The sequence below is a fragment of the Vigna radiata genome, chromosome 7, assembly GCF_000741045.1.
Source record: "Vigna radiata var. radiata cultivar VC1973A chromosome 7, Vradiata_ver6, whole genome shotgun sequence".
NCBI classification, from domain to species: domain Eukaryota; kingdom Viridiplantae; phylum Streptophyta; class Magnoliopsida; order Fabales; family Fabaceae; genus Vigna; species Vigna radiata.
The window spans coordinates 33,587,998-33,613,236 of record NC_028357.1 but is presented as its reverse complement, the minus strand read 5'-3'; the positions used below and the strand labels follow the sequence as shown (position 1 = coordinate 33,613,236).

The 25,239-nt window shown below is 36.5% G+C and overlaps 2 protein-coding genes across 2 annotated transcripts; one reads left to right on the top strand and one right to left on the bottom strand.

Moving 5' to 3' along the window:
- Positions 1 to 2,940: 2,940 nt before the first annotated feature.
- On the bottom strand, positions 2,941 to 4,851 carry LOC106766343 (L-type lectin-domain containing receptor kinase IX.1-like). Its single transcript, XM_014651076.1, has one exon. It carries the CDS (start codon positions 4,849 to 4,851, stop codon positions 2,941 to 2,943), a length of 1,911 nt encoding a protein of 636 aa, XP_014506562.1.
- A 16,145-nt stretch (positions 4,852 to 20,996) lies between these two features.
- On the top strand, positions 20,997 to 22,931 carry LOC106766342 (L-type lectin-domain containing receptor kinase IX.1-like). Its single transcript, XM_014651075.1, has one exon. It carries the CDS (start codon positions 20,997 to 20,999, stop codon positions 22,929 to 22,931), a length of 1,935 nt encoding a protein of 644 aa, XP_014506561.1.
- Positions 22,932 to 25,239: the final 2,308 nt, after the last annotated feature.

Genomic DNA, 25,239 nt, shown 5'->3' with positions numbered 1-25,239 from the left:
CGGTAAAAAGGTTGGGGAATATATCACGGTTGTATAAGGAACCGCTGCCTAAACCCCTTTTTTTTTTAAAAAAAAAAAATTGTTCCAGTATATGTCGCGGTTAGAACCGCGGTAAAAGACCCAGGAATAGACCGCGGTTCTTGCACTAACCGCGGCCAAAGGTCCAGAAAAAAAAAAAAAACCGAACACTATATACCGCGGTTGTGGTAACAACTGCGACATATTCCCCTACAGTTTTTTAAAATAGCAGGTCTGTTTTTATGATATCCACTACCACAAAAACAAACCTGCATATCAAATACACGTTCAAATTCATTTTCAACAGAACAAACACATGTTGAAATGTATTTTAACATCAAATAAAGTACAAAGTCTAATAAAATACAATCTAATCAAATGAAATGTTTAAATCTAGTAACTAAGATCTATTGTATAATCTAACTATATATTTCGCAGCAACGTTCCTCATGAATAATATTGGCTTCTCAGGAACTGGTGTAGTAGTCTTGAATTTCTGCACAAGACAATTCATATTAATTAGTGTATATGAATTCTAAATTTAGGAAAAAATCAAAATTTGTTAAAGTTAAATATTACCGTTTCCCAGCCTCTTGTGATGTGAGAACAAACAATATGGGCCATCAAATCCATTACATAGTATCCATACTCATATGACCCATTTTTTCTGTTACACTACAATATATCATCACAGTTGTAAATAGTTAGTGAATAACATTAAAATAAAACAACTATAACAAAGTATGACTTTAGTATATGTCAAACCTTGAGAGAAATCCAAGCAATCTTTCTACTGTTAGCAATTGATCTCCCAACCATCATCATACTTGCTGGAATAGAACTATAAATAAAAAAAGGTTTTAGCATTCATTTATATAACAAAGAAAGTCCAAACATTGAGGTTGATGAGTCGATATTTTATTGATTTCACTTAGTTTATTGTGCTAGAATTTATCAGGGAATTGTGTTTATTTGTCCGGTATTTTCCCGTTTTTCCTAATTATGCTTAATTTGACCGGAAATTCTAATTTTAATTAATTTGAATTTTCTGAGCTAATTATTTGCATTATTATTTTTAGGAAAAATTTTGGAAACACAATTTGGGACATTTGGAGGAGACAAAATAAATTCAAGACACTCAAATTAGACATTTTAAATTTTATTGTATTGTAATTTTAATTGTTTAAACTTTTTGGACAAACTTTTGCACATTGGGCCATTGTTAAAAAATTATGAGAGACCCAAATAGTAGTAGGACACATGTCACCCTAGGGTTTTCTTTAGAGTGGACCCCACCCATTTTTATTAGGACACATGGCCCTAGGGATTTCCAACCAGCCGCCACTTGCATAGGACATTCTTTTTTTGCTGCAACGTTGGGAACACATATTCTGGGCAGAATTTATTTTGGAGAGGAGGGCTGGAACGCTTTTTGGCTCTTGCTTGAAACATGTTCACGGTTCTTGGCATTGGTTGAATAAAGAAAGCATTTCTTTTCTTTCTTTTAATTGTGTTGCTGCAATGTTATTTAATTTCTTTTATTCACAAATTAAATTGTTGCTGCCGTGATGAAATGATGAAATTGAAGAGGTGATGGAATTGAAAATTCATACATAAAGATTTGGATTCATCATATGTATATTCCCTCATCATGATCTGACCGAATTGCATGTACATCGTCGTCAACTAGAGATTGGTCATCCAAATTTGTTGTAGTTTGAAATGAATGGTTGTCAGTAATATGAATATTAATCATATTGTCTTCGTTAACTTCAATTTGTTTTTTACCTTGAAGAGCGACATACCAATGGTCAGACGCAATCTACACAGATAAAAATAGTACTAAACCCAATTAATTTAGGTTGTTAAGCTTTGTAGAAAATAACAAAATAAGATTTACAAAAGGTGTTATGCAAAAGCAAGATTGAGCAGTGAGTGGTATGCTCATCCTTAATGTCAAACAATACATGAGTTTCTTCATCAATACATTTCCGGCAGTTTTGGAGGAAACCATTGCAAATAGGGACGATTTTGTGCAACCTCGGCTATTTTCGGCGGTTCTGGAGGCAACCCCTGCAAATAGGAGCGATTTTTGTGAAACCCTGGCTATTTTCGACGGTTTAAGTAAAACCCTGGCTATTTCCGATAGTTTTTATAAAACCCCAGGCAATTGCGGTGGTTTTTTTGAAAACCTCTGGTAATGTTTAACGACGTTGCTTTTACCTTTTTTTTTTGTAACTGCGGAAAACGCATTTTCCAGGGGTTAAAACTGCCGGTAATGCTAAAAATAACCCTTGGAATGTATTTTTGTAATGTACACAAATGATTTCTTTTACGTTTATCTCAATATATATTCACACAACTGCATGTCTGGCTATCCATTGATGAATTCACCATGAGTATTCTTTGTCTCTTTAATATGGCATCTAAAACACAAGAAAACACTAGAAAGGGGAACGAGAAGGGGTTGGAAATAGTTTGTAAAGCTATTTCACAAAAGAGTGTTTAATAACTTTTGCAGGGTTTAGATGGTCTTCAATAATTATTAGACACTCATTGATTAAAATAGCATTTTTGGAAAAGGTTTATAAAGCAAAACAATAACACATAACTTTTATATTGGTTCACCTTAACCTGCGTTACATCCAGTTCTCCCTTAAAACCTTTTAAGAGATTCTACTAATCTTTAACAAAAATTACAATGAGTATCACTCACTCGTGGTCAACAACGAGTATTCTCAACCACTTATTATATCAACAAGTAATCATACGTTTTCATGAAAGACTACAGTAATATTTATTTGTATATGTTGATAAGTACATGCAATTTGTGAAAACACAAATGATATTTAAAGGAGACAACGTTGCATTATTTTGAGAATACCTGACAAGTCTTACAATAAAAAAGATATATCTGACAAGTTATTGGACAGAAAGAGGCTTGCATGGGATCTGCTGTGAGAGAATTGGCAAAGAAGCTTCAAACTTAAGCACCTTCATCACTTGCCTTATGGTTGGTCTGCATTCAAAATCTGGATTAGCACACCAAAGACCAACAACCACTAAGCATTCCATTTGCTGCACATCAAATTCCCCGTGCAGCTTTGGATCTACTGCTGCAAGGAGATTCCTCAATCCATACAGCCCCCATACCCACTCAACAACCGATACTTCACCCTCCATGTCTTCACGTTGAACGGCTTTTCTTCCAGTGGCTATCTCCAACACAACAATTCCAAAACTGAATATATCAGATTCCTTTCGAGCCTGGCCTGTGTTCATACATTCAGGAGCTATGTAACCCATGGTCCCAGCAACATCCGTCGTTTCTGACCCTTTATCATGATCCACCAGCCTTGCCTGGCTAAAGTCCCCAAGCTTAGGGTTGAAGTTGGAGTCCAGCAATATGTTGCTTGATTTGATGTCCCTGTGAAGCACACATTTCTCCCATTCTTCCTGAAGGTAAAGCAATGCTGATGCCAAGCCAAGAGCTATATTGTACCTCATTTTCCATGACAAGAACTTCTCTCCACCAAAAAGACAAGAATCCAAGCTGCCATTTGGCATGTACTCGTATATTAAGAAGAGATCATTCTTCTTGTGGCACCAACCGGTGAGTTTCATCAAATTCCTGTGCCTCAATTGGCTAACGATCGTCACTTCTGCTGCATATTCCTTCAAACCCTGTGGTGAACCTGCTGATATCTTCTTTATCGCAACATATGAGTTCAAGTATTCGAAATAGCCTTTATAAACACAGCCCAAGCTACCTTGGCCTAGTTTATGTGTCTCTTTAAAGTTGTTGGTTGCAGCGGCCAATTCATGATAGCTGATCTCTGTAGTTCTCTCGTGGAAGTCATCATCCATCTTCAGATGAGAAGTGCGCTTTTCTTTTCCTTTGTTCATCCTTCTTAACAAAATATACACCAACCCTAACAGAATAAAAAACAAAACTGTACCAATTACAATTCCCTCCAACATTATTGAACTAATTAACTTGCATTTCTTCGTTGAATTAACCACACTTGGTGGGGGGCTTGTACTTGTGCTAAATGACCATGAGAGCAAGGTATGTTCCTCAGCATATCCTCCTGTCGCAGCTGATATGCCAACGATAACTGACTTTGGTAATTGATCTCTGATATTAACGTGGTATGAAAGTTGCTGAGTAGTTTCATTCCCAGCACCTAACTTGGATCCCGTGAAAGAGACCTCCAAAATATTCCTTCTAGAATTGTATACAATACTACAGTTACATACTTCTCCTTGAGTGATATTTGGCCACCATGTCTCGAATATATCAGACTTCATAGCATTGATATTTACACCTACATGAGCGCCATCTGGGTCCCAGTTGTCTGAGTAGGTGTCAAACTCCACTGCCACAAATTGATAATCAGCCTCAATGAGATTTTCTGTGCCAGCAACAAGCCCTATACCAAGGCCTCCCCCTCTTAGGTTTTCATCGTCTGTGGATGGAAGATTTGGGCTTGCAAGGAAGAATGCCAAACCATCTCCATAGGTACTCTGATTTGAGGAAACAACAAAGGAAAAGTTGGTAATGAAGTCTTTTAGTTCATTTGAACTCTTGTCCCAAAGATTTATCTCCTCTGGATATGTCACTCTTCCTACTGTCCCAGATCCGTTGTTCTTTGGATCCGTTGCGTTCACTGTGAGTTGGATAGCAGAACCTGAGGTGGAAGCATTACCTTCCAACTTTAGTTGCTTTGCATAAGATGAATTGAAGTTTGGGTAATCGAAAGAGTGAGGTTGAACTTTTGTAGTGTTGATTATGAACAAAAATAAAAAGGTTCTCCATCCACTCGAAGCCATTGCTAAGTGAGTGTTTAGTTTGATGTTTGAAGCCTAACGCACTTTGGTTTCACGTATTTATTTGTCTCTTGTATTATATTTATGTGTTGTTCATAACTTTTTGTGATCTGAGATGTGTCAGTGCTCAACATTGGGATGAATGTTCCAACGAACACACGCAATCACCTTCAGGTCAAAACGGCAAAATTTGGTATTATAGAATCTTGTAATTAATTACATACAAAACTAGCTGTGATTTTTAGCGGAAATATCCATATAACCAGAATATGCCTTGTTTTATTCATGTATAAAATGATTTAACGTCCCATGGAAATAAAAATACAGAAGTTTGAAGTATCAAGAAAAAGAAAACGAAAAACAAAACAAGATGGTTGTTGGAGGTTTTGGACTCTAAAGACGGGTGATATTTTAACGCTACCAAATAATAACGTTTAATAATTTAAAATATTAATGTTTTAATTAAAAAATAATTTATAATTTAAAATTTTAATATAAATTATTAAAGTGGGTGAATGAATTGGTTTATAATGTAAAACTTTCATTTTTAATTAAACATGTTCTTGTAAGTGTCGAGAATTCAAACGTGAATTTGACTAACACTGAGTATAAATCAGAAAGTTAAACATTAAAACATTTTGTTGTTGTTTCTTATGATGAATAGGGATGATAACGGTCCGGGTCCGGCAAAGACAGTGCCTACTTGCAATCCGATTTACTGGATAAAAATATATCCATCATCCATTCGTTGTTTGTCAGGTATCTGTTCAGAAAATACTCACTGGTATTTTAAAACCCGCGAATACCCTCAAAAAAAATATTTTATACATTTTAAAATAAAATATAATAAAATTTCCAAAAATATATATAATATAATATAAATTAAATTGAATATAAATTAAAATTTAATTTTAATTAATTTTAACCTAATATAATTAATTTTTTTATTTATTTTTTGCGAGTAACGGGTACCCGCGGGTCGGATAGTATACTACCTGTACCCGACCCATTTAGAAGCGGGTATTAAAATACCCGCTACCCGTTATCCGTAGATAATAAATATCCCTGAATAGTAACTACCTGCCACAAGTTTTACTCATGGATATCCGTGCCCACAGATTTTTTGTCATCTCTAATTATAACTTCCTTGCTCTATTCGGTTTCTCTATTATATAAAAATTGTTGAGTCATTACTAGTTTAGTCAAATAGTGTTGTTTCCCCTTTCTACAATTTAACAAAATATGTTTTACTTTTAATATTATATTTAAACACAACATTTTACTTTTAAGTTGTACGGTACAATATATCTGGCGGATGGTTATACTGAACGCCATACAATTGGGCCATAGAAGGGCCGATCCTGGTCATTAAAATTGGGCCGATAATGTCGTTATTGGGCTCGAAAACTTTTAAAGGAAATTCACCAAAGATACCGCAAATAAAATAATATCTATCGACAAGCCGTTTCCGAAATATCTGGTAAGGTCATTTATATTTTATTTTGTTTATATTTCATTGATCTCATATCAGTAACGAGTCTATAAAATAGGAGCCAGAGACGTCAGTCAGGTACGCTTCATTCACACCTCTCATACACATTATTCATATTACTGATATTTTACTCTCTTCCACCGAGAATCCTTCTAAAAGAATTGAGGTTCTTCCCTTATAACACGCCTAACTTGAGCGTCAGAGTGCCTTTGTAGGTAGCCCCCTCTCGGTCATTGTTCAAAGATTGTCGGACGGTCGAGATAGAAGGAGAGCGGACGGTCAAAGCGCAGCAGAAACCACTGATCCAGTCCATCCGAACACCAGAAAGCAGCGGAGCCACGTCATCAAGGTTAGTGTCTCGGTCCCCAAAATTATCTACCGAAACATTTTGGCGCCCACCGAGGGGCCGAGGCTTGAAGATCCCCAATGGTAACCACGAGGAGTATGGAGAACAACAACCCTATGGAGATGATCAAGGACTTACAAACACAGCTAGAAGAACAGGCTCGTACTATATGTCAACAACATGAATTTTAGCAAATGCAAGCAAAGCGGATGGAGGAGCAGGCTCAGATTATACATCAGCAGCAGGAGACACAACAGAAACAAAATGAAGAAATTGCCCGACTAAGAGCACGGCGCCTAACTCCTGAGATATCCGAAACTCAAGGAAGCCAGAATAACGGACGAGGCACGCACACCCCGCCGCGGAACGATCGGTCACCTAATCCACTGCCATTCACGGAAGTTGTCATGCAGGCTCCAATGCCGGACAGACCTCCTCCATCGATAGAAAGATTTGATGGCACTTCAAACCCAGAGCATCACCTCCGAGATTTCATCGACTCTATGGCTTACTATTCTAAGAGTGACCCAGTCAAATGCAGAGCTTTCTCCCAATCCTTAAAAGGAGAAGTCCTGGAGTGGTACTACAGCCTTCCCCCTAACAAGATAGACAGTTTCCGCATGGTCATGACCCTATTCAAGAAACATTACGCTACCAACAGGAAAGGCGAAGTAACCGCTGCAGAGCTTGTAAACCTTAAGCAAGAGAGAGATGAATCCCTTCGATCATTCATGCAGAGATACAACGAAGCTGTTAGTTGAGTAAAAGGCGTCAACGAATAGTTCATCATCAGTAATTTGCCCAATTCTCTATAGCCAGGATACGTCTCGGAACATTTATATGCCAAGCTGCCCAATTCAGTGGAGGAGCTCTAGGAGAGAATGACTGAGTTCATTCGAATGGAGGATCAGAGATACGCCAGAAGGAAACCCCAGACAGAAGTGATAATGACATATTTTACCATGATTTCAATGATGAATCAAGAGAAATTGTCAACCCTTTCCTAACTTTTTACCTTGTAAATCCTTGTTTTCTTTTAGTTTGATTAAGTGGTTGCACCCCAAGCTTTAATGAGATATTTTGTTCACTAATCCTTGCTTTTATGTGCTTAAGGTAATTGAAAGAAGTCTATGCATCAAAGGAAGGCACTGGAAAGCAAGAAAAGCAAGAAAAGCAGCAAAAACGAAGAATCAGAATTCTGCTGAAATCAGGCTCGAGCCCCCCCAGTTTTGGGGGGCTCGAGCGCTAGTGCACCAGTGCCTCAGTTTGACATTCGCGCGCCTGAGCGCCCCAGTTTTGGGGGGCTTGAGCGCCAACTTTCTTATTTGGCATATTTGCCCTATTTCACTTGGAAGCACGAAGAGCTTGGGATCTTTTGCTACCCAGACGCATTTTCTCTGATTGGGAGCTCTTGGAGCGAGCTAGGAGCTGTGGGAACAGTCCTTCTTCTTCCTTGGGTTCTCTTCTTTCTTCTTCCATTTCCACCATTGTTGTAAGCTTGAGCTCTCTATTCATGGAGAGCTAGTTTCATTATTGTTGGGGGATTGATGTAACCACTAAACTCTTATGTAAAACATTTTGTTTTGAATGAAATATATCTCTTTCATTGATTGTTAGTGTTTAATTCCTTCTCTTAATGCTTGTTGTGAAGTTGCTACCCATGACATGATTTTAGGGTTTACTTGACATTGGGAAATGTTGGGTAAATCTTGACTTGGGTTAAACACCTAAAGGAAATAGTATCTAGGGATAGAACTAGGACCTTTGGTTGTCTTAAAATCTCATTTCTTAATGCGGAAATAATCATTAGGTTAAGGGATTGGAGTCTAATGAGGAAGTCTAGGCTCTTTCTACCAAGGGATTGGGGTTTGAGTAAACTAGTAGATTGATATTGACATATTAATGAAGAGGAAGTGATTTTCTATGCATAAGAGTGAAGTAGGTGAAATCATACCCCCAACAATACCATTCCATATCATTTCTCATCTTACCATTTTCAAGTGTTTGAGTGTCAAAGATCACTTTTACTATTTATGTTTCATATTTACTTTAATTGCACCAAAACCCAATTTATGGAAGCATTCTTTAGTCTAGGTTAGTTAGAAATTATACGATTGTCTAGTGCAATGAGTCTCTTGGGAAACGATATCCGGTCTTACCGGTTTTATTACTTGAAACGATTTGGTACACTTGCCAAAGTCTCAACAAGTTTTTGGCGCCGTTGCCGGGGACTCGGTGTTCAAACTAGACTTTTGTGTGATTTTTAACTGATTCAGACTTTATTCTTTTGTTTATACTTTTCTGTTTTATAGTAATTACTATTTTCATATTTTTGGGGCTAACTTGTGGCTCGATTTTGGTTGTTCTCTAGTGTATGCAGGGAACTATTCGTACAAGGAGGACTGTGTCAAGTACATGTCATCATACTCAAGGCAGCTGATTATCTTCCGCAAGGAAAGTGGACGTGACAACCCTATCAACACCTCAAGATCCTTCAGTTCAACATCTGTCATCTTCTATCGCGGCCATGAGGTTTTAGCCTGAGGTTTTCCGGTCCAGTATAATGGAAATTTAGGGGTACCATCTTCGTAAAAGAAGAATGGACGACCCTATTTGGTAATGGACACTTTGAAATAATGGTTTTTAAAATCTTCGAAAGAATCGACAAAAAGTTGAAGAATGGCGTCCTTAGCCATGGAGTTCAAAGACGCCCAACCTTTTTTAGCATTCGGACGCACCCTAAAAAAGTAAAGGAAAATACCAACCGTTGGCTGAATGCCCAAAGTTTGACACATAGTAGCAAAAGCTTGCATATAGCCTAAACTGTTTGGGTGAAGTTGAGAGGGGGCTACATTTAAAACTCTCAAGACATCCATTTGAAATTCAGAGAAAGGCAACCTGATGTACAAATCGAAGAACAAGCTTGAATAAAAGTAAAAGAAATCCTCTCCAGATGCTTCCCTACTATGAAAAACCCTTTCATCCTCTCGACACGCAACCAGTTTTATGGCGGTACAGCCTATTGTTCTAAGCACACAACTATTGTTTGCCCAGTCCAACAGAATATGTTTTACTAGTATAAAGGCTAAAATGGTCACCTACTTCGCGAGAAGCCCAACCATAGTTAGAAACGGATGAAGAACATTGATTTTCCAGTTCTTCTACCACGACACCATCATAGACAAAAACCCTTTCCCCAAAGGGTACCGATGAGATACGTTCTGATGCTTCAACAGGGTTATCACACCCCTTTTCCTCTTTACGGGGCGCAAAATAATCAAAAGACGAAGAAGAAGCTATGATTACTTGAGAAAAATGCAGAGCGTTGGATGAGGAGGAGTTCGAAAAAGAAGCGCAAAAGCAGAAATGATGATTTGGTTCGTTAGCAAAAACCTGAACACGACAATCATTAAACCGCTGCTCACGCCCCGCACCGTTGGATAATACAGATCTAGCGACGGTAATTCAACGACCCTGTCACTACCCGAAGAGCGGGAAAGTCCAGTAACTTCTCCAAAAAATGAAACGACAACATTTAAACGTCGCATTAAAACCTCTTTTTTAAGTCCTTTGATAACCACTACCAACCGAATGGTTATCAAAGACTTGGGGGGATGATGTACGGTACGATATATCTGGTAGACGATTATACCGAACGCCAACCGAACGCCATACAATTGGGCCATAAAAGGGTCGATCCCGGTCATTAAAATTGGGCCGATAATCTCGTTATTTGGCTCGAAAACTTTTAAAGGAAATTCACCAAAGATACTGCAAATAAAATAATATCTATCGATAGAAGTCGTTTCCGGAATATCAGGTAAGGTTGTTTATATTTTATTTTGTTTATATTTCATTGATCTCATATTAGTAACGAGTCTATAAAATAAGAGCCAGAGACATCATTCAGGTACGCTTCATTCACACCTCTCATACACATTATTCATATCACTGAGATTTTACTCTCTTCCACCGAGAATCCTTCTAAAAGAACTGAGGTTCTTCCCTTATAACACGCCTAACTTGAGCGTCAGAGTGCCTTTGCAGGTACCCCCCTCTCGGTCATAGTTCAAAGATTGTCGGACGGTCGAGATAGAAGGAGAGCGGACGATCAAAGTGCAGCAGAAACCACTGATCCAGTCCATCCGAACGCCAGAAAGCAACGGAACCACGTCATCAAGGTTAGTGTTTCGGTCCCCAAAATTATACTTGTCCACAGATTTTTTGTCATCTCTAATTATAACTTCCTTGCTCTATTCGGTTTCTCTATTATATAAAAATTGTTGAGCCATTACTAGTTTAGTCAAATAGTGTTGTTTCCCCTTTCTATAATTTAATAAAATATGTTTTACTTTTAATATTATATTTAAACACAACATTTTACTTTTAAGTGATTATATTTTCACTGGTTTAGGGTTTCCAAAGTGGCAGAGGCATGCTAAAAAAAGTTCTATTTAATGGGGTTATCTTGTAGAAATTATAAAAATCATTCACAAATTATTATGATTTTAGATAATTATGATGAATTGTTTAAAAATTAATAATAATGAGGGTTTGAATTTTTTAAGAGGTTTATGACCACAAAACTTATAGGAAAATAATATTTTAACACCATTTTTTGACACCATTTTGACACTGCACACGTGTCAAAATGTGATTGGACGATTTCAAATTAAAAAAGTTGAGGCAAAGGTATATTTGGAAGAGAAAAACCAAAGTTTGTTTTTTTAATTTCAAATCGTCCAACCACATTTTAACACGTGTACAATGTCAAAATAGTGTAAAAAAATGGTGTTAAAATATCATTTTCCAAAATTATAATATATTTCACATGACTGTTAAGTTAAAGTTTTCGCTTTCCCGCTTCTATTTTGTATTGAGCTTTCCTTCTGTTCCTCCTAACATTTTTAAATTTCATCTTCAAATTAATAGGTTTCACAGAGTTTCATTCACATTATCATGTTCATATTTGTGAAGCCTAGAAACAGTCGTTGCCTGCTATGATTTCAAGTCCATAAAACAAGTAACACTTGTTTTCCCCTTTTGTCCTTTTTTATCTTTTTGCTTGCATTTCCACTGTTCAACATTCTTCCAATTTTTCCGCTTTGTGCTTCACTATGATGTTCTCTCGTGATCTTCATTAATAATGGCATATTTGTCATTGTAATAATGAGCAGGCTTTGTATTATTGAGAACATTGAACAAGGGTTCATCGTGTTTGATTTGGCAGGTTCTCGGGATAAGGTTTGTCTCAAGAGGATGTGTTTCCTGATATGTGATGACTTAAAAGAATCTTCTTCATAACAGTCTAACGAGGCTTCCTGGTATACCATTCTCTTCTGCAACCTGCATTAGCAAAGCATGAACTCTCTCTTCATTTGCATCCTCTCTCATCCCAAACTCTCTTCTATGCCCTCTCTCAACCCTTCGCTCCCCGTATGTCTCTTTCTATCTCACAATTTACTCAATTAGGGTTCGGTAATAAACCTACAAAATGAAATCGATTAATGTTGTACGATTTCGAATAGGATGTTAACAATGTTGTGCAAAGGGTTTTGTCAAAGCCAATTTGACCACATTTTGATATTTTCAATACTAAACTGGATTTTGCACTTCCAAGACTCAACAACTTGTAAGTAATTAATATCTTCAGCTTTTTTGACTATGTGATGTGATCACATATAGGATAAAGGATTAAGAGAATAAAAGGATGACAAGAAGCACGACTAAAGGAAATCATTTTATTTCTTAACTCTTTTACACCTTTTTACAAAAAGAGTACAAAATGTTTCATGACTTGTATTTTGCCTTTAGTAGCATAGGATTTCATAGGCTTTTATTTTGCCTCTCTTGTTTTTCTTTCTTGGTTTGGTTATAGAGAAGTATATATGTTCTTTTTTTCTTTAAGGTGCAAACAATGTGAGACTTCCCATAGTTTAGACTTAAAATAAAAAAGAATAAATCATTCTCTCCTCCTTTTAGTTGCTTATAATACAAGTTATGTGAGACTTCACATAGTATAGTTTTAATTTTGATCTTTAGACTAGTTAGGTAGTTAATATACCCTTAACAAGTTGTAGAATTAAAAGATAAGGGACTTAAACCACCCTTGAGAGCTACTATCCATACTTGTAAGCCTCTAAGTCTCACATCCTTTACGCTCTATTCACTTGAACAGATTCTACTGTTCAAGACAAAAGGCAAAGACTGATTTGAGAGATTTTTTGTGTTCACTTTAGGGGATTTGTGAAGACATAATCAATTGGATCTGCGAGATGGACGCTTTTTCTATCACTCGTTGATATGGTGCGATTTAGAGTGAATTGAGAGTGAAAGTCATCTTTACCCTTCGTACATATGTGGTTGCGGCCATGAACATGTATTGAAGATGAAGAACATAAAGAAGAAAGGTTGAAGGAGGGGTTTAAGAAGTGTGACTTTGGTTTGCCCAAAGCTCTTGTATTCGATTCTAGAGCTCTTGTATGGGGGATGATGTAACCTTGTGAATTCTCATGTATTTGAATTGATTCTTAATAATATATGCTTTTTCATTAATTGTTAGAGTAATTCATCTGTTACAAAGCTTGCTTTGTTTAATTCATTCAATAGCATGATTTATGAATTGCATGAGTGTCGGGAGGTTCCTTACAATTCAAGTTCTTGTTGAATTACTCCCAAGAGTAATATTTCTCAAGGATGAGGGTATGAGTCTTGGTCGTCTTAAATTACTTGATTGAGCACTAGAACTATGAAAAATGCATGTGAGTAGTGTTTAAGGCCAGCTAGGGTTATTTTGAGTTTGAATTGATTAGCGCTGAGGGCCCTCTAACGGGCACACAACGCGGTTTCTGCAGAATGTGCTTTTTATAGTTGCTGGCCAGTTGTGTGCTTTCTGGTTGGATGTTTCTTGTTGCAGGTTGTTGGGACGGATCGACAAGTGTACCGAGTCACACAAGAAATATAAAATGGTAAGACCAAGTAATATTAACAATTGTGTGAAAACAAGATTAATTAAGACTTCAAAATAAAATGAGATCATTGGGTTTGGCAAAAATAATAAGCCTATCCCTGATTAGCAGTTCATACAATTCCTTACATTTTTGGTAAAAAGATGTGAAGAACAAGAGATAAAGACGACAAAGACTCATACTCTCATCCCTGAGAAATATAACTCTTGGAAGTAATTCAACAAGAACCTGAATTGTAAGGAACCTCCTTACACTCATGCAATTCATAAATGATGCTAATTGAACACAACAAGAGTTGAAACAGATGAATTACTCTAACAATTAATGAAAATCATATGGAATTAAGAATCAATTCAAATACATGAGAGTTTACAAGGTAACATCATTCCCTAACAACAAATAGAAATTAGTTCCCCATAGACATGGGGGAACTCTATGAAAAATGGAAGAAAGAATGAGAATGGAAGCCTAAGAATTGGGAAAATAGTGTATTGTTATGCTCTTCTGTGCCAGATTGCAAAACCTAGAGCCCTAGGGTCTTTTAAATAGTGTCAGAGGCGTGCCGAAACAGGGTCTGGTCCATAAGAATCAAAACAGAGTAGAAATAGGGCCCGATCCACGAAAGTCGACCCCTAGGCGTCCAGGGAGACCGCCCAGGCGGCCAAAACGGGTCATGTAAGGCCCAGGTGTCGAAATTGGACGCCTAAGTTACTGATTCCTGAGCTTTTGTATCTGATTCCAGAGCTTTGGTACGCGTAGAAGGAATTGAACAACATCTTGTATTCGGTTTTGTGCCCTCTATATTCGGTTCCACTACATATTGGAGACATGAACAGTGCTTGTATTCGATTATGGTTACCTTTGTATTCGGTTCCAACCTTTCGTTCACCATGGTCAGCAATTGTATTGGTTTTGCGGTGGCTTATTCGGTTCCAACTTCTCAGTGTTGTTGAATGACTATATAAATAACATGTATTTTGCTAACTACAAAGTTTGGTAGGAGTGTAATGTTATATATGGCCCAAGTGCTTGAATATTATCTAACCATATACTAGATGACAATACAACCATCTTTCCTTTGTTATTAGTCATGCAGATTGCAAAGCATTTTATGTGAATGTCAAAATAATTTTTCAAACTTGTATTGAAGAGTGATATATATATATATATATATATATATATATATATATATATATATATATATATATATACATTTTTAAAATAAAGAAATAATATTTCATTTTGCTAAATTACAATTTTTTTACATTTTTAAAATTAATTTTAATTTTTTGTCTTTTTATAAACATTTTTACAATTTAAATGTAACATTAACAATTATCATTTTATATTACATTAATAACTAGGGGCATTTTGGTAATATTTAATTTCTACTAATTAAACAATTTTTTTATTTGACACATCCGTCAAATCCTACATTAATTCTCACAAACTTGAATTTCAAATCTAGTCTCGCTCACCTCCAAATCCACTCAAATAAACAACAACTAATTCACCCTCAAATCTCATTAAATTTATCCACTCACTAGTCCACTAAAGGAAAACGACAACGATTATTTTCGCCTATCTGCATCGGTTTTGCAACCAAGGTATATATAGGTGAGGAATAAAGTCTACCACTTTTTGCCTCGGTTTGAACTGAGGCAAAAAGGTGTATGTTTTTGCCTCGGTTCAAATGCAACCGAGGTAATAGAGGGTATTTCTTTTTTTACTTTTTTTTTGCCAGACTTTTGGCCTCAGTTGCTAGTGATTTGAGGCAGTAGAGGGTAGTCTTATGCCTAAAAATTTATTTTGTAAGAATGGGTAATATACATTTTGCAAACAATGTGGAAAGTAATAACACGTTTAACCCAAAAGTCCTTCAAAACTTTAACAAGAACCGGAAAGAAAAAGCAACGGTTCAACTCCATTTACCTCTGGCAGAAGAAGGGGCTCAACCAAAAATTCTCAAATCTTGTCTATAAAGCCTCAAGACTCGAGCACAGAGAAAGTAGTCCTACAAGTCCATCGAGAGAGAGAAAATATCTAGCCTCTTTCTAAACGGATTGCTATTTCAGAAAACAACAAAACAGTTTGAGAATAACACATTCAGATGTAGAGTATGCGTATTTCTTCATAACTCATCACTATTTTTATATATCAATTACCAAGTATAACTTGCGATGGCTACATGTAAGGTAAGAAACTAGCTAGGGGATGAAGAATTAATGACAGAAACTGCAACTTAGTGAAACAGGTTAGGGAGGAGTTAAAATCACTAAGTTGGTGACCTGAATATAGAGAAACCAACGTTAATTTCATTTTTGAAATCACAGTCAACAGGAATTGGAAAAACATCATTAACACGCTTTCAAAAACACTCGGTGTACGTTTCAACGTTACAAAAATGTGAGAGTGAGTTGTAACCTGCAGCATGTGAGATATGAGATTTTTCGCCAAGCAGCACTAAAATTGGGGATGGGGATCTGGATTAGAACCCTAGGAGCGATTATCGAGAAGCTGCTTCACTCCCAACGACCACCGCTTGCCCTTCACTATAGAGGCAACGTACTCGCAGGCGAGGCATCGCACATGACAAGATGATGGTGGCTCCCGACGACGACAGGGCAAGGTTTAGAGTAGGCAGCGCAAGGAGCGAGGCCATTGTTGGGAGGGTAGCAGGGGCTCCCGGCGACGGCCCAGGGTTCTCGTGATAAAAGAGAATGATGTTGGTGACGGAGTCTGGTAGGGTTTTGGCAAACAAAGAGGAAGGCGAAGGGATCTCGTTAAGGTCGATTCCAAGGCTTGAGCGACCGTCTTTGTGGTGGTTGTTGTGTTGTGGCTACGGTGGAAGCGCGTTAAGGTTACGGTAGCCGCCGGTGGAATCGAGAAGCTCTATGATCATTGGAGAGTCGGCGTTGAGTCACATGACAGCGAGTTAGGGCTTTGAGTTTGAACCATTGTCTTTCTGATTTTGGAGTAAATCTTTGTTGGAAAGAGATCGAAGGAAGGAAGTGAGATTGGAGCATAAAGAAAAGAGAGAAACAAGAAAACGATTAGGAAAATGGGAGATGGGAGAGGAAGGCACTCTTGCGTGAGAAGAAGAAGAATAGTGCAGAAAATATCAAGGGATAACTGACTCGGTTATCTACTTAACCGATATCTAAAGTGTTTGAAAAAATTTCCAAATGAAAAGTTTAATGCATGTATGGAGACACGTGGGATTTTGCAGGCTTTTATGCCTCGGTTCTGAAGCAACTGAGGTAATATACGTTTTTCTACCTCGATTCTTCTTGAATTGAGGCCTATAAGTTCGTTGAAATTACACAAATTCCACCGCGTTTTCTTATGATTCGATTTTCTGAAAATCGAAGCGTATTATCTGCGTTAGAATCCTTGTTTTGCACTAACGACTCACTCTCCCCTAACTCATTTCTTCAAAGTAAACACATCCTTAGTTTTCTCCACCTACTTCACTTCCTAGTACTATATAAGCAACATAAGGTCTTCTTTGTATATGTCTTTAAAGTTAAATATAAAAAGTGTTTTGCATTTCTTTACTTCTTTGAGATATAATTTTGTCTCTTATCTAAATTTAGGTCTTATCTTGTGAAAAACAAGTGTCAATCCTCCTTGGTATTTATCTTGGATCATTTTAAGTGGCATGTCTTCCAATTCATAAGTTTGCTTTGTTTTCTCTCTTACATTTTTAGTTTTTTAATTTCATTTCTTAATTTTTCTTCTTTAATTCTCAAGTTTATTTCTATCTAGGCATGTTGTTATAAAATGAGCTTAATGCTTATGTTACATATGAGACAATAATTGGGATCTAGTATGGCCAAACTTTGCCTAGGGTAAAATCGGTTAGAATTTTTTTGGAGATGACTCGACCAAATTTTTGTCAAATTTTGGCCTATGACAACTTCGAAGAAATTCGACATGGCCCGACTTGGAAGAAAATTTGTTGGGTCGGTTGTGGATGAATTCGGTCGAGCTTTGGTTGGGGTGGACTCGATGAAATTTGGACGGAAATTGGCTAAAATTCGTTGGGACCTACTCGGTTGAATTCTGCAAAATTTTGGTCAGGGCCGATTCAATTGAATTTAGTCAAGTTTCGATCAAACTAACTCACCCAATATTTTGTCGAATTAAGCCAAATTTTGGCTTAGGCCGACTTAGTCAAATTCAACAAAATTTTTGCCGAGGCTGACTCGGCCAAATTTGCATCATGGTTAACTTAGTTAGATTCGGCCAAATTATAGTCTACGCCAACTCATTCAATTTCAATCAAATTTTGGCTAGGGTCGACTCGATCGATTTGACCTGGCCCGTCTCGACCTTTATTTTTGGCCAACTAGTCTTGATCATCATCCTTGGTTGACCTATGTAGACCTTCAGTCAGAGTAGAGTCGTCTTGACCTTCAAGTCAGCCTAGCCAATGTTGATCTTCTACTCAAGCCAATTCATCTCAAACTTTGACCCATGTCAGTTTGTCACGACATTCGTTTTAGGTCGACCCGTCTCAAACTTATACATGAGTCGACTTGTCTCGACCTTAAGTCTAAGTTGGCTCGTCGCATCCTCTAATAAGGGATAATCAGTCTTGGTCTTTGGCCATGACCAACTCGTTTCGACCTTTGACCCGAGTTTACTGTTTCCTACCTTTGGTCTGGGAGAATTCGTCTCAAATTTTTGAAACGGTTTGTCTTGTCTTTGGCCTTAGTTAACCTAGCTATGTCTTTTGTCTTTAGTTAACCTGACTATGTCTTTTGGCCTAGATGACCCGAAAATGAAATTTAAGAGTTAATTAAAGTTTTATAATAAGTCCAACTCCGCCTTAATCATGATCATGATCCACATAAGAGGGGGCTTTGGATGCTAGAGATTTTATTTTTGTCTCTCAAGGAACCCTATAAGAAAACTTTTTAATGATGCGCTAAGATTGTTCCCATGGACTATAAATCAAATTGATAATTGTAATCAATATTAGAAACATAAAGAGAAAAAGAATTATTGATTACTAGAAATACACAAATTAAAGTTATAAAATAATTGTGTCATCTATCCCTTAAATTTTATATTATATACCCTCAATTAAAGAAAATAATTATGATACATTCAAAATTAATATTACAATTTCATTGATGATTTGTTACTTAACTAGTTACGAGATAAGTTTCCTTATAGCCTTGATCTCTGACTATCTTTGGGTACCTGCTAGAGTTGTCACCTATCCTTCCCTTCCAAATTTTATCTTTGGGAAGTATAGATAAATTTATTTCATTTGGGGCTTCTTTGACATACCCAATTACTTGACATAGTTAAGAAATCAAGGTCAAAGATAATTTAAATACATCTTTCTCCTTTAATATTGTAAGAAACATTTTAGTGATAAAATTGGAAAGAAATTTCAAATTCCTAAAGAATAATTAAATGAAGTGATTGACCCTTTTACCTTGTTTTTTAAACTTACTCAAATTCCTAAAGAATAGCTTATCTCATCTTAAGGTTCCAATACTATTTTAATGAAAAATTAGATACAAAATTTAAGTTTATATGGTATTTTTAAATAAGTTTAAAAAACATGGTAAAGGTGTCAATCACTCCATTTAATTATTCTTTAGGACTTTGAAATTTCTTTCCAATTTTATCACTAAAAGATTTCTTAGAGTATTAAAGAAGAAAGATGTATTTAAGTTATCTTTGATTTTAATTTCTAAATTATGTCAAGTAATTGGGTGTGTCAAAGAAGCCCCAAATGAAATAAATTTCTCTATACTTCCAAAAGGTAAACTTGGAAGGATAGGTGATAACTCTAGCAAGTACCCAAAGATACTCAGAGATCAAGGATGTAAGGAAACTTGGAAGGCCAACTCGTCTTGATCATCGGCCTTGGTCGACCTATTCTATCAGCCAAAGTAAAGTCATCTTGACCTTCAGGTTAGGCTAGCTTGTGTCAATCTTCTAGTTGACCAAGTCGTCTGAAACTTTGACCTATGTCGGTCCGTCTCGACATTCATTTTGGGTTGACCCGTCTTGAACTTCAAACAGAGTCGACTTGTCTCATTCTTAAGCCTAAGTTAGCTAGTCACATCCTCCTATAAAGACTAATCGGTCTTAATTTCTGCACTAGCCAACTCATTTTGACCTTTGACTTGAGTTTATCGTTTCCTATTTTTGGTCTTGGAGAGTCCGTCTCAAATTTCTGTAATGATTTGTCTTGACTTTTAGCTTTAATCAACTTGTTTATGTCTTTTAGTCGTAATAACCCGAAACTGAAAGTAACTTTTTTAAGAATGGATTAAAATTTTATAATAAGATTAAATTTTTCTTAACCATGATCTTAATCTTAATCGGGTAAGAAGGAGCTTTGGATGCTAGAGATTTTATTTTTGTCTCTCAACCCTAAAAGAGAACTTTTATAATGATGCGCTAAGGTTGTTTCATGGATCATAACTCAAATTGACCGATCTAAGCGTAGTAATTTTATACATGGTCTAGAGAAAAAAAATTATAGTTTGAAAGATTACTATAAATACCCAAATAAAAGTGTATAAAATAATTGTGTCATCTACCCCTTAAATTTTATATTTTCTACCCTTTGTTAAAGAAAATAATTATGATATATTCATAATTAATATTACCATTTGATTGGTAACTTGTTACTTAATTGTTTATAAAGACATAAGTGATTAATTATTGTTATAAAAGGATCTTAACGACGGCACATGGAAACATTGTTTTCCAAAATAAGATACCGTGACAGAAAAAAACTCACTTAAATATTGGATTGTCTCTATCAAACTTTATCATTTCCATTATATTTTTAAGGGTAATGATATTTTGACACTCAAAATGTAACAAATTTTTTACACCACCACGTGTCACATTTTAGGTGTGGTCACGTCATTTTGTCATTTTATTTTTTAAAACACGTGAACCACCCAAAATGTGACACCAGACGATGTAAAAATTTATCATATTTTAGATGTCAAAGTATTATTACCCTATTTTTAAACCATTCTATGCATAAATAAAACAAGCTTACTTAAGCAACACATGTCTGTTCCATGGATACTTCCGCTAACAAGCATAGCCAAGTTTGTACGTAATTAATTACCATTTTCAATCACTTCGAATATTTGCAGTTTCACTGGCAGGCTCAGAACAAATCCAACTCCTATTTAATACTTCGTGAATCCTATGTTCTCTTAGGAATATTCATCACAATGTTGGGGGTTGAGACAAATACCATTAACTTATCCAGAGACAAAATACATATAATTTATCACACAACTTACAATGTGTGTGAGACTTCACAAAATTTCAAACTCAACTCTCGCTAATGGATGCTTCTGGATTACTGTTTAGGAGGATCATTCTGTTCATCCTAATCATCGCCATTGCAATAACAAATGCTCACACTCAGTCTTTTGAGTGTCTCAGCTTCAGTTCAACGTGTATAAAGCACCTTAAGCTAGAAGGGAGTGCTTCTAGCTCAGGTTCTGCTATCCATCTCACAGAAGAGAACGGTATGTTCCCAAGCAAATCGTTTGGGAGCGCAGGACGAGTCACGTATGCTGAACGAATAAACCTTAGGGACAAGAGTTCAAACGAACCAAGAGACTTCATTACCAACTTTTCCTTTGTTGTTTCCTCAAATCAGAGTATTTATGGAGATGGTTTGGCATTCTTCCTTGCAAGCCCAAATCTTCCATCCACAGACAAGTTACAGCTAAGAGGAGGAAGTCTTGGGGTTGGCCTAACGGATGGTGATCGTGAGCTTTTCCGGTTAGATTATCGATTCCTGGCAGTGGAGTTTGACACTTTCAGAAACCCATGGGACCCAGTTGGTGCTCATGTAGGCATAAATATCAATGACATGGAGTCTAAAATTTTTGAGACATGGTGGATAAATATTACACATAGGAAGGTTTGTAACTGTAGAATTGTATACGATTCTAGGAACAGTATTTTGAATGTTTCTTACACTGGATACAAATTAAGCCATGGGAAAATGAGAAAGACTACACAACATCTTTCATACTCTGTTGATATAAGGCAGAAATTACCAGACTCCGTTGTTGTGGGCATATCAGCTGCAACTGGAAAATATTCTGAACAGCATACCTTGCTCTCATGGTCGTTTAGCATCACCCCACCAAGTACGGACGATAAAGAGAAGGAAAGGAAGCCTGTCATCATAACATTGAAGGGAATAGGAATTGGTGCTGTCTTGTTTTTGAGTTTGCTAGGAATGGTTGAGATTTCATTGAGGATGATGACCAAGAGAAAGGAAGTAGGTCACACTTCAAAGGCCACTTCTGATCCAGAGATGGATGATAAATTAGAAATGAGCACTGGACCAAAGAAGATTAGCTATCAAGAATTGGCAACTGCAACCAACAACTTTGATGAGACGAATAAGCTTGGGCATGGAGGGTTTGGTGGTGTTTATAAAGGCTATTTCAAAGACTCCAACACCTATGCTGCTATAAAGAGGATATCAGCAGATTCTAGGCAGGGTGTAAAACAATACACTGCAGAGGTGACGATCATTAGCCAATTGAGGCATAGGAATTTGGTGAAACTCACTGGTTGGTGCCACAAGAAGAATGATTTTCTCTTGATATACGAGTACATGGAAAATGGCAGCTTAGACTCTAAACTTTTTCGGGGAGAAAGTATATTACCCTGGGAAATGAGGTACAACATAGCGTTGGGCTTGGCCTCAGCATTGCTTTACCTACAAGAAGAATGGGAGAAATGTGTGCTTCATAGAGACATCAAATCAAGCAACATAATGTTGGACTCCAACTTCAATCCCAAGCTTGGTGACTTTGGCCTAGCTAGGTTGGTGGATCATGATAAAGGGTCAGAAACCACAGAGGTGGCTGGGACCATGGGTTACTTAGCTCCTGAATACCTGAACACAGGCCAGGCTCGAAAGGAGTCAGATATATTCAGTTTTGGGGTTGTTCTGTTGGAGATAGCAACTGGAAGAAAAGCCATTCACCACAAACACATGGAGGGTGAGGTATCAGTGGTTGAGTGGGTGTGGAAGCTATACGAATTGAGAAATCTGCTTGCAGCAGCAGATGAAAACCTACGTGGGGAATTTGATGTGCAGCAAATGGAATGCTTACTGGTAGTTGGTCTTTGGTGTGCTAATCCAGATTCAGCATCCAGACCGGCAATAAGGCAAGTGATTAACGTCCTTAGCTCTGAATCTTCTTTACCAATTCTTCCACTGCAGATGCCAGTACAAGGCTGTTCATGAAGCCTTGTTTGAACCTCCATGGTTAGGCATGCAAGCTTATCCAGGTTAAATGACGAACTCTGAATGATTCAGTTTAATGTTGTGGCTTATAAACCTGATTCTACTGTAGGAGGGGTAGGTCTGTGATGTAAACAGATTGATGCTTTAAGGGTGCTGGGCACGGAATGTCTTTTATTCTCAATGTTCAATGTATAATTTGTTGTACATGAATTTGGAGCATTCCAAATACTGCGTTTAATGCAATGCAATTCTTTGCCGATAAAAAAAAGGGTGGTTGTGCTGGAACCTTCCAATACTATTTTAATGAAAAATTAGATACCAAATTTAAGCATATATGGGTTTTCAACACCTCCTCTAAATGTTTTACTAAGGATGACAAACTTTTAATTTGGCAACAACAACAACACTCAATCATACTCCTTGTGAAAGTTCTTCTTTTATGTCAACAACAACAACACTCAATCATACTTCCTGTGAAAGTTCTAACTCTATGTCAACACGCCAAGTAGTCAAAGCCAAAGCACAAAGGTTCAGCAAATCCTAGAACTTATCACTGCACAATGCAAATAAGAACTTTGAAAATACATTTCTTATATGTTTTCGTATTTTCGAATGATAGTTCCAATCTAATTTATAGAGATCTCACTCAAGGATACCTCTAAAAATATTAACGTGTGATAATCAATTGTCCACTCATGGTAATTGATTATGCGTTTAATGAACGCACAATGGTCAAAAACTTGCTTAAAAATTCTTATAATTGATTATTGATAAAATGAGGTTTTCTAATTCAAAATAAATTTTAATGCAACCTAATTAAGGCAAACAATACACAGAATCAAAGATAAACCACAACCTATAAATAAATCTACTAATTTACAAAAATTTAATATAAAAACAAAAGTCTTCATGAAAATCTTCCTGCAATAAGAGGACTTTGAGACATTATCAAAATTTCTGCTCTTCAGCTTTATGCTAACAATATAAAGCTTTTTGTAACTTGTACTGATGTATAACTCATACATAACTTGAAGAAGAGGGCTTAGTGGCCAAGAAATAAATATAATTAAGTTTTTAAACATATTTCTCCCTTTTCTTTATCATTATTAAAAAGCGTTATTTATGGTTAAAATAAATTTCTCCCCTAAATTTAAGAACTTCCTCTTTATATAAGTAAAAATAATAATAATAAGACAAGATAAACATTAAGGAAAATTGTCATTTAGGGAATTAAAACAAAACATAACATAACATGAAGATTTTTGAAAAACTGAAAAAATGCAACATACAAGACCCTCAAGCAATTTCTAGGATCCTCAAGTCCCTCCTAAGCTAATAAAATTTCTCTTAGGCAATGCTTTGATGAAAATATCAACCAATTAATGTTTGGTATCAATATACTCTATCTCACAATTACCCTTTTGTATATGGCCTCTAAGAAAGTGGTGCCTAATTTCTATATTTTTGGTTCTAAAGTGTATAATGGGATTCTTAGTAAGATTGATGGCATTGGTGTTATTACACTTAAGAGGTATATGGTCAAGGTATATATCAAAATCCTTTAACTGTTGTTTCGTCCATAATATTTGGGCACAACAGTTACGTGCAACAATATACTCAACATTTGTAGTGGAAAGGGCTACACAAGCTCGTTTCTTAGAATGCCAGGAAACTAAGGAACTACCCAAGAGGTCACATGTACCACTAGTGCTTTTTCTATCTATCTTACAACTGCCATAGTCTGCATCTGAAAACCCTACAATACTAGGTTCAGCCCTAAAAGGATACCACAACCCAAAAGGCACAATTCCCTTAAGGTAATTAAGGATACACTTAACTACGATAAGGTGATACACTCTAGGACTAGCTTGACACCTAGCACAAACACATACAGTTTGCATGATATCTGGCCTACTAGTAGAAAGATATAACAATGAATATATTATGCCTCTATACAAAGTTTGGTTTACGGGCGTACCTAATTCATCCTTGTCAAGATAACATGATGTTCCCATAGGAGTTGATGCCTCCTTAGCTTTATCCATTTCAAATTTCTTCAGGATTTCCCTACAATATTTGGTTTGAGAAAGAAACGTACATTCTTTAGTTTGCTTGATTTGTAAACAAAGGAAGAATGTCAATTCACCCATCATTGTCATTTCAAACTCACCCTGCATAGTCTTAGCAAAATCCTCGCAAAGAGATTAATTAGTTGATCCAAATATAATATCATCTACATAAATCTGAGTAAGCAGGATATGTTTTCCTACTCTTTTTATAAACAACGTGGAATCAACTTTACCTCTAT

Coding starts and splice junctions, on each gene's coding strand:
- LOC106766342 (XM_014651075.1), top strand. CDS start 20,997: ATGGATGCTTCTGGATTACTGTTTAGGAGGATCATTCTGTTCATCCTA.
- LOC106766343 (XM_014651076.1), bottom strand. CDS start 4,851: ATGGCTTCGAGTGGATGGAGAACCTTTTTATTTTTGTTCATAATCAAC.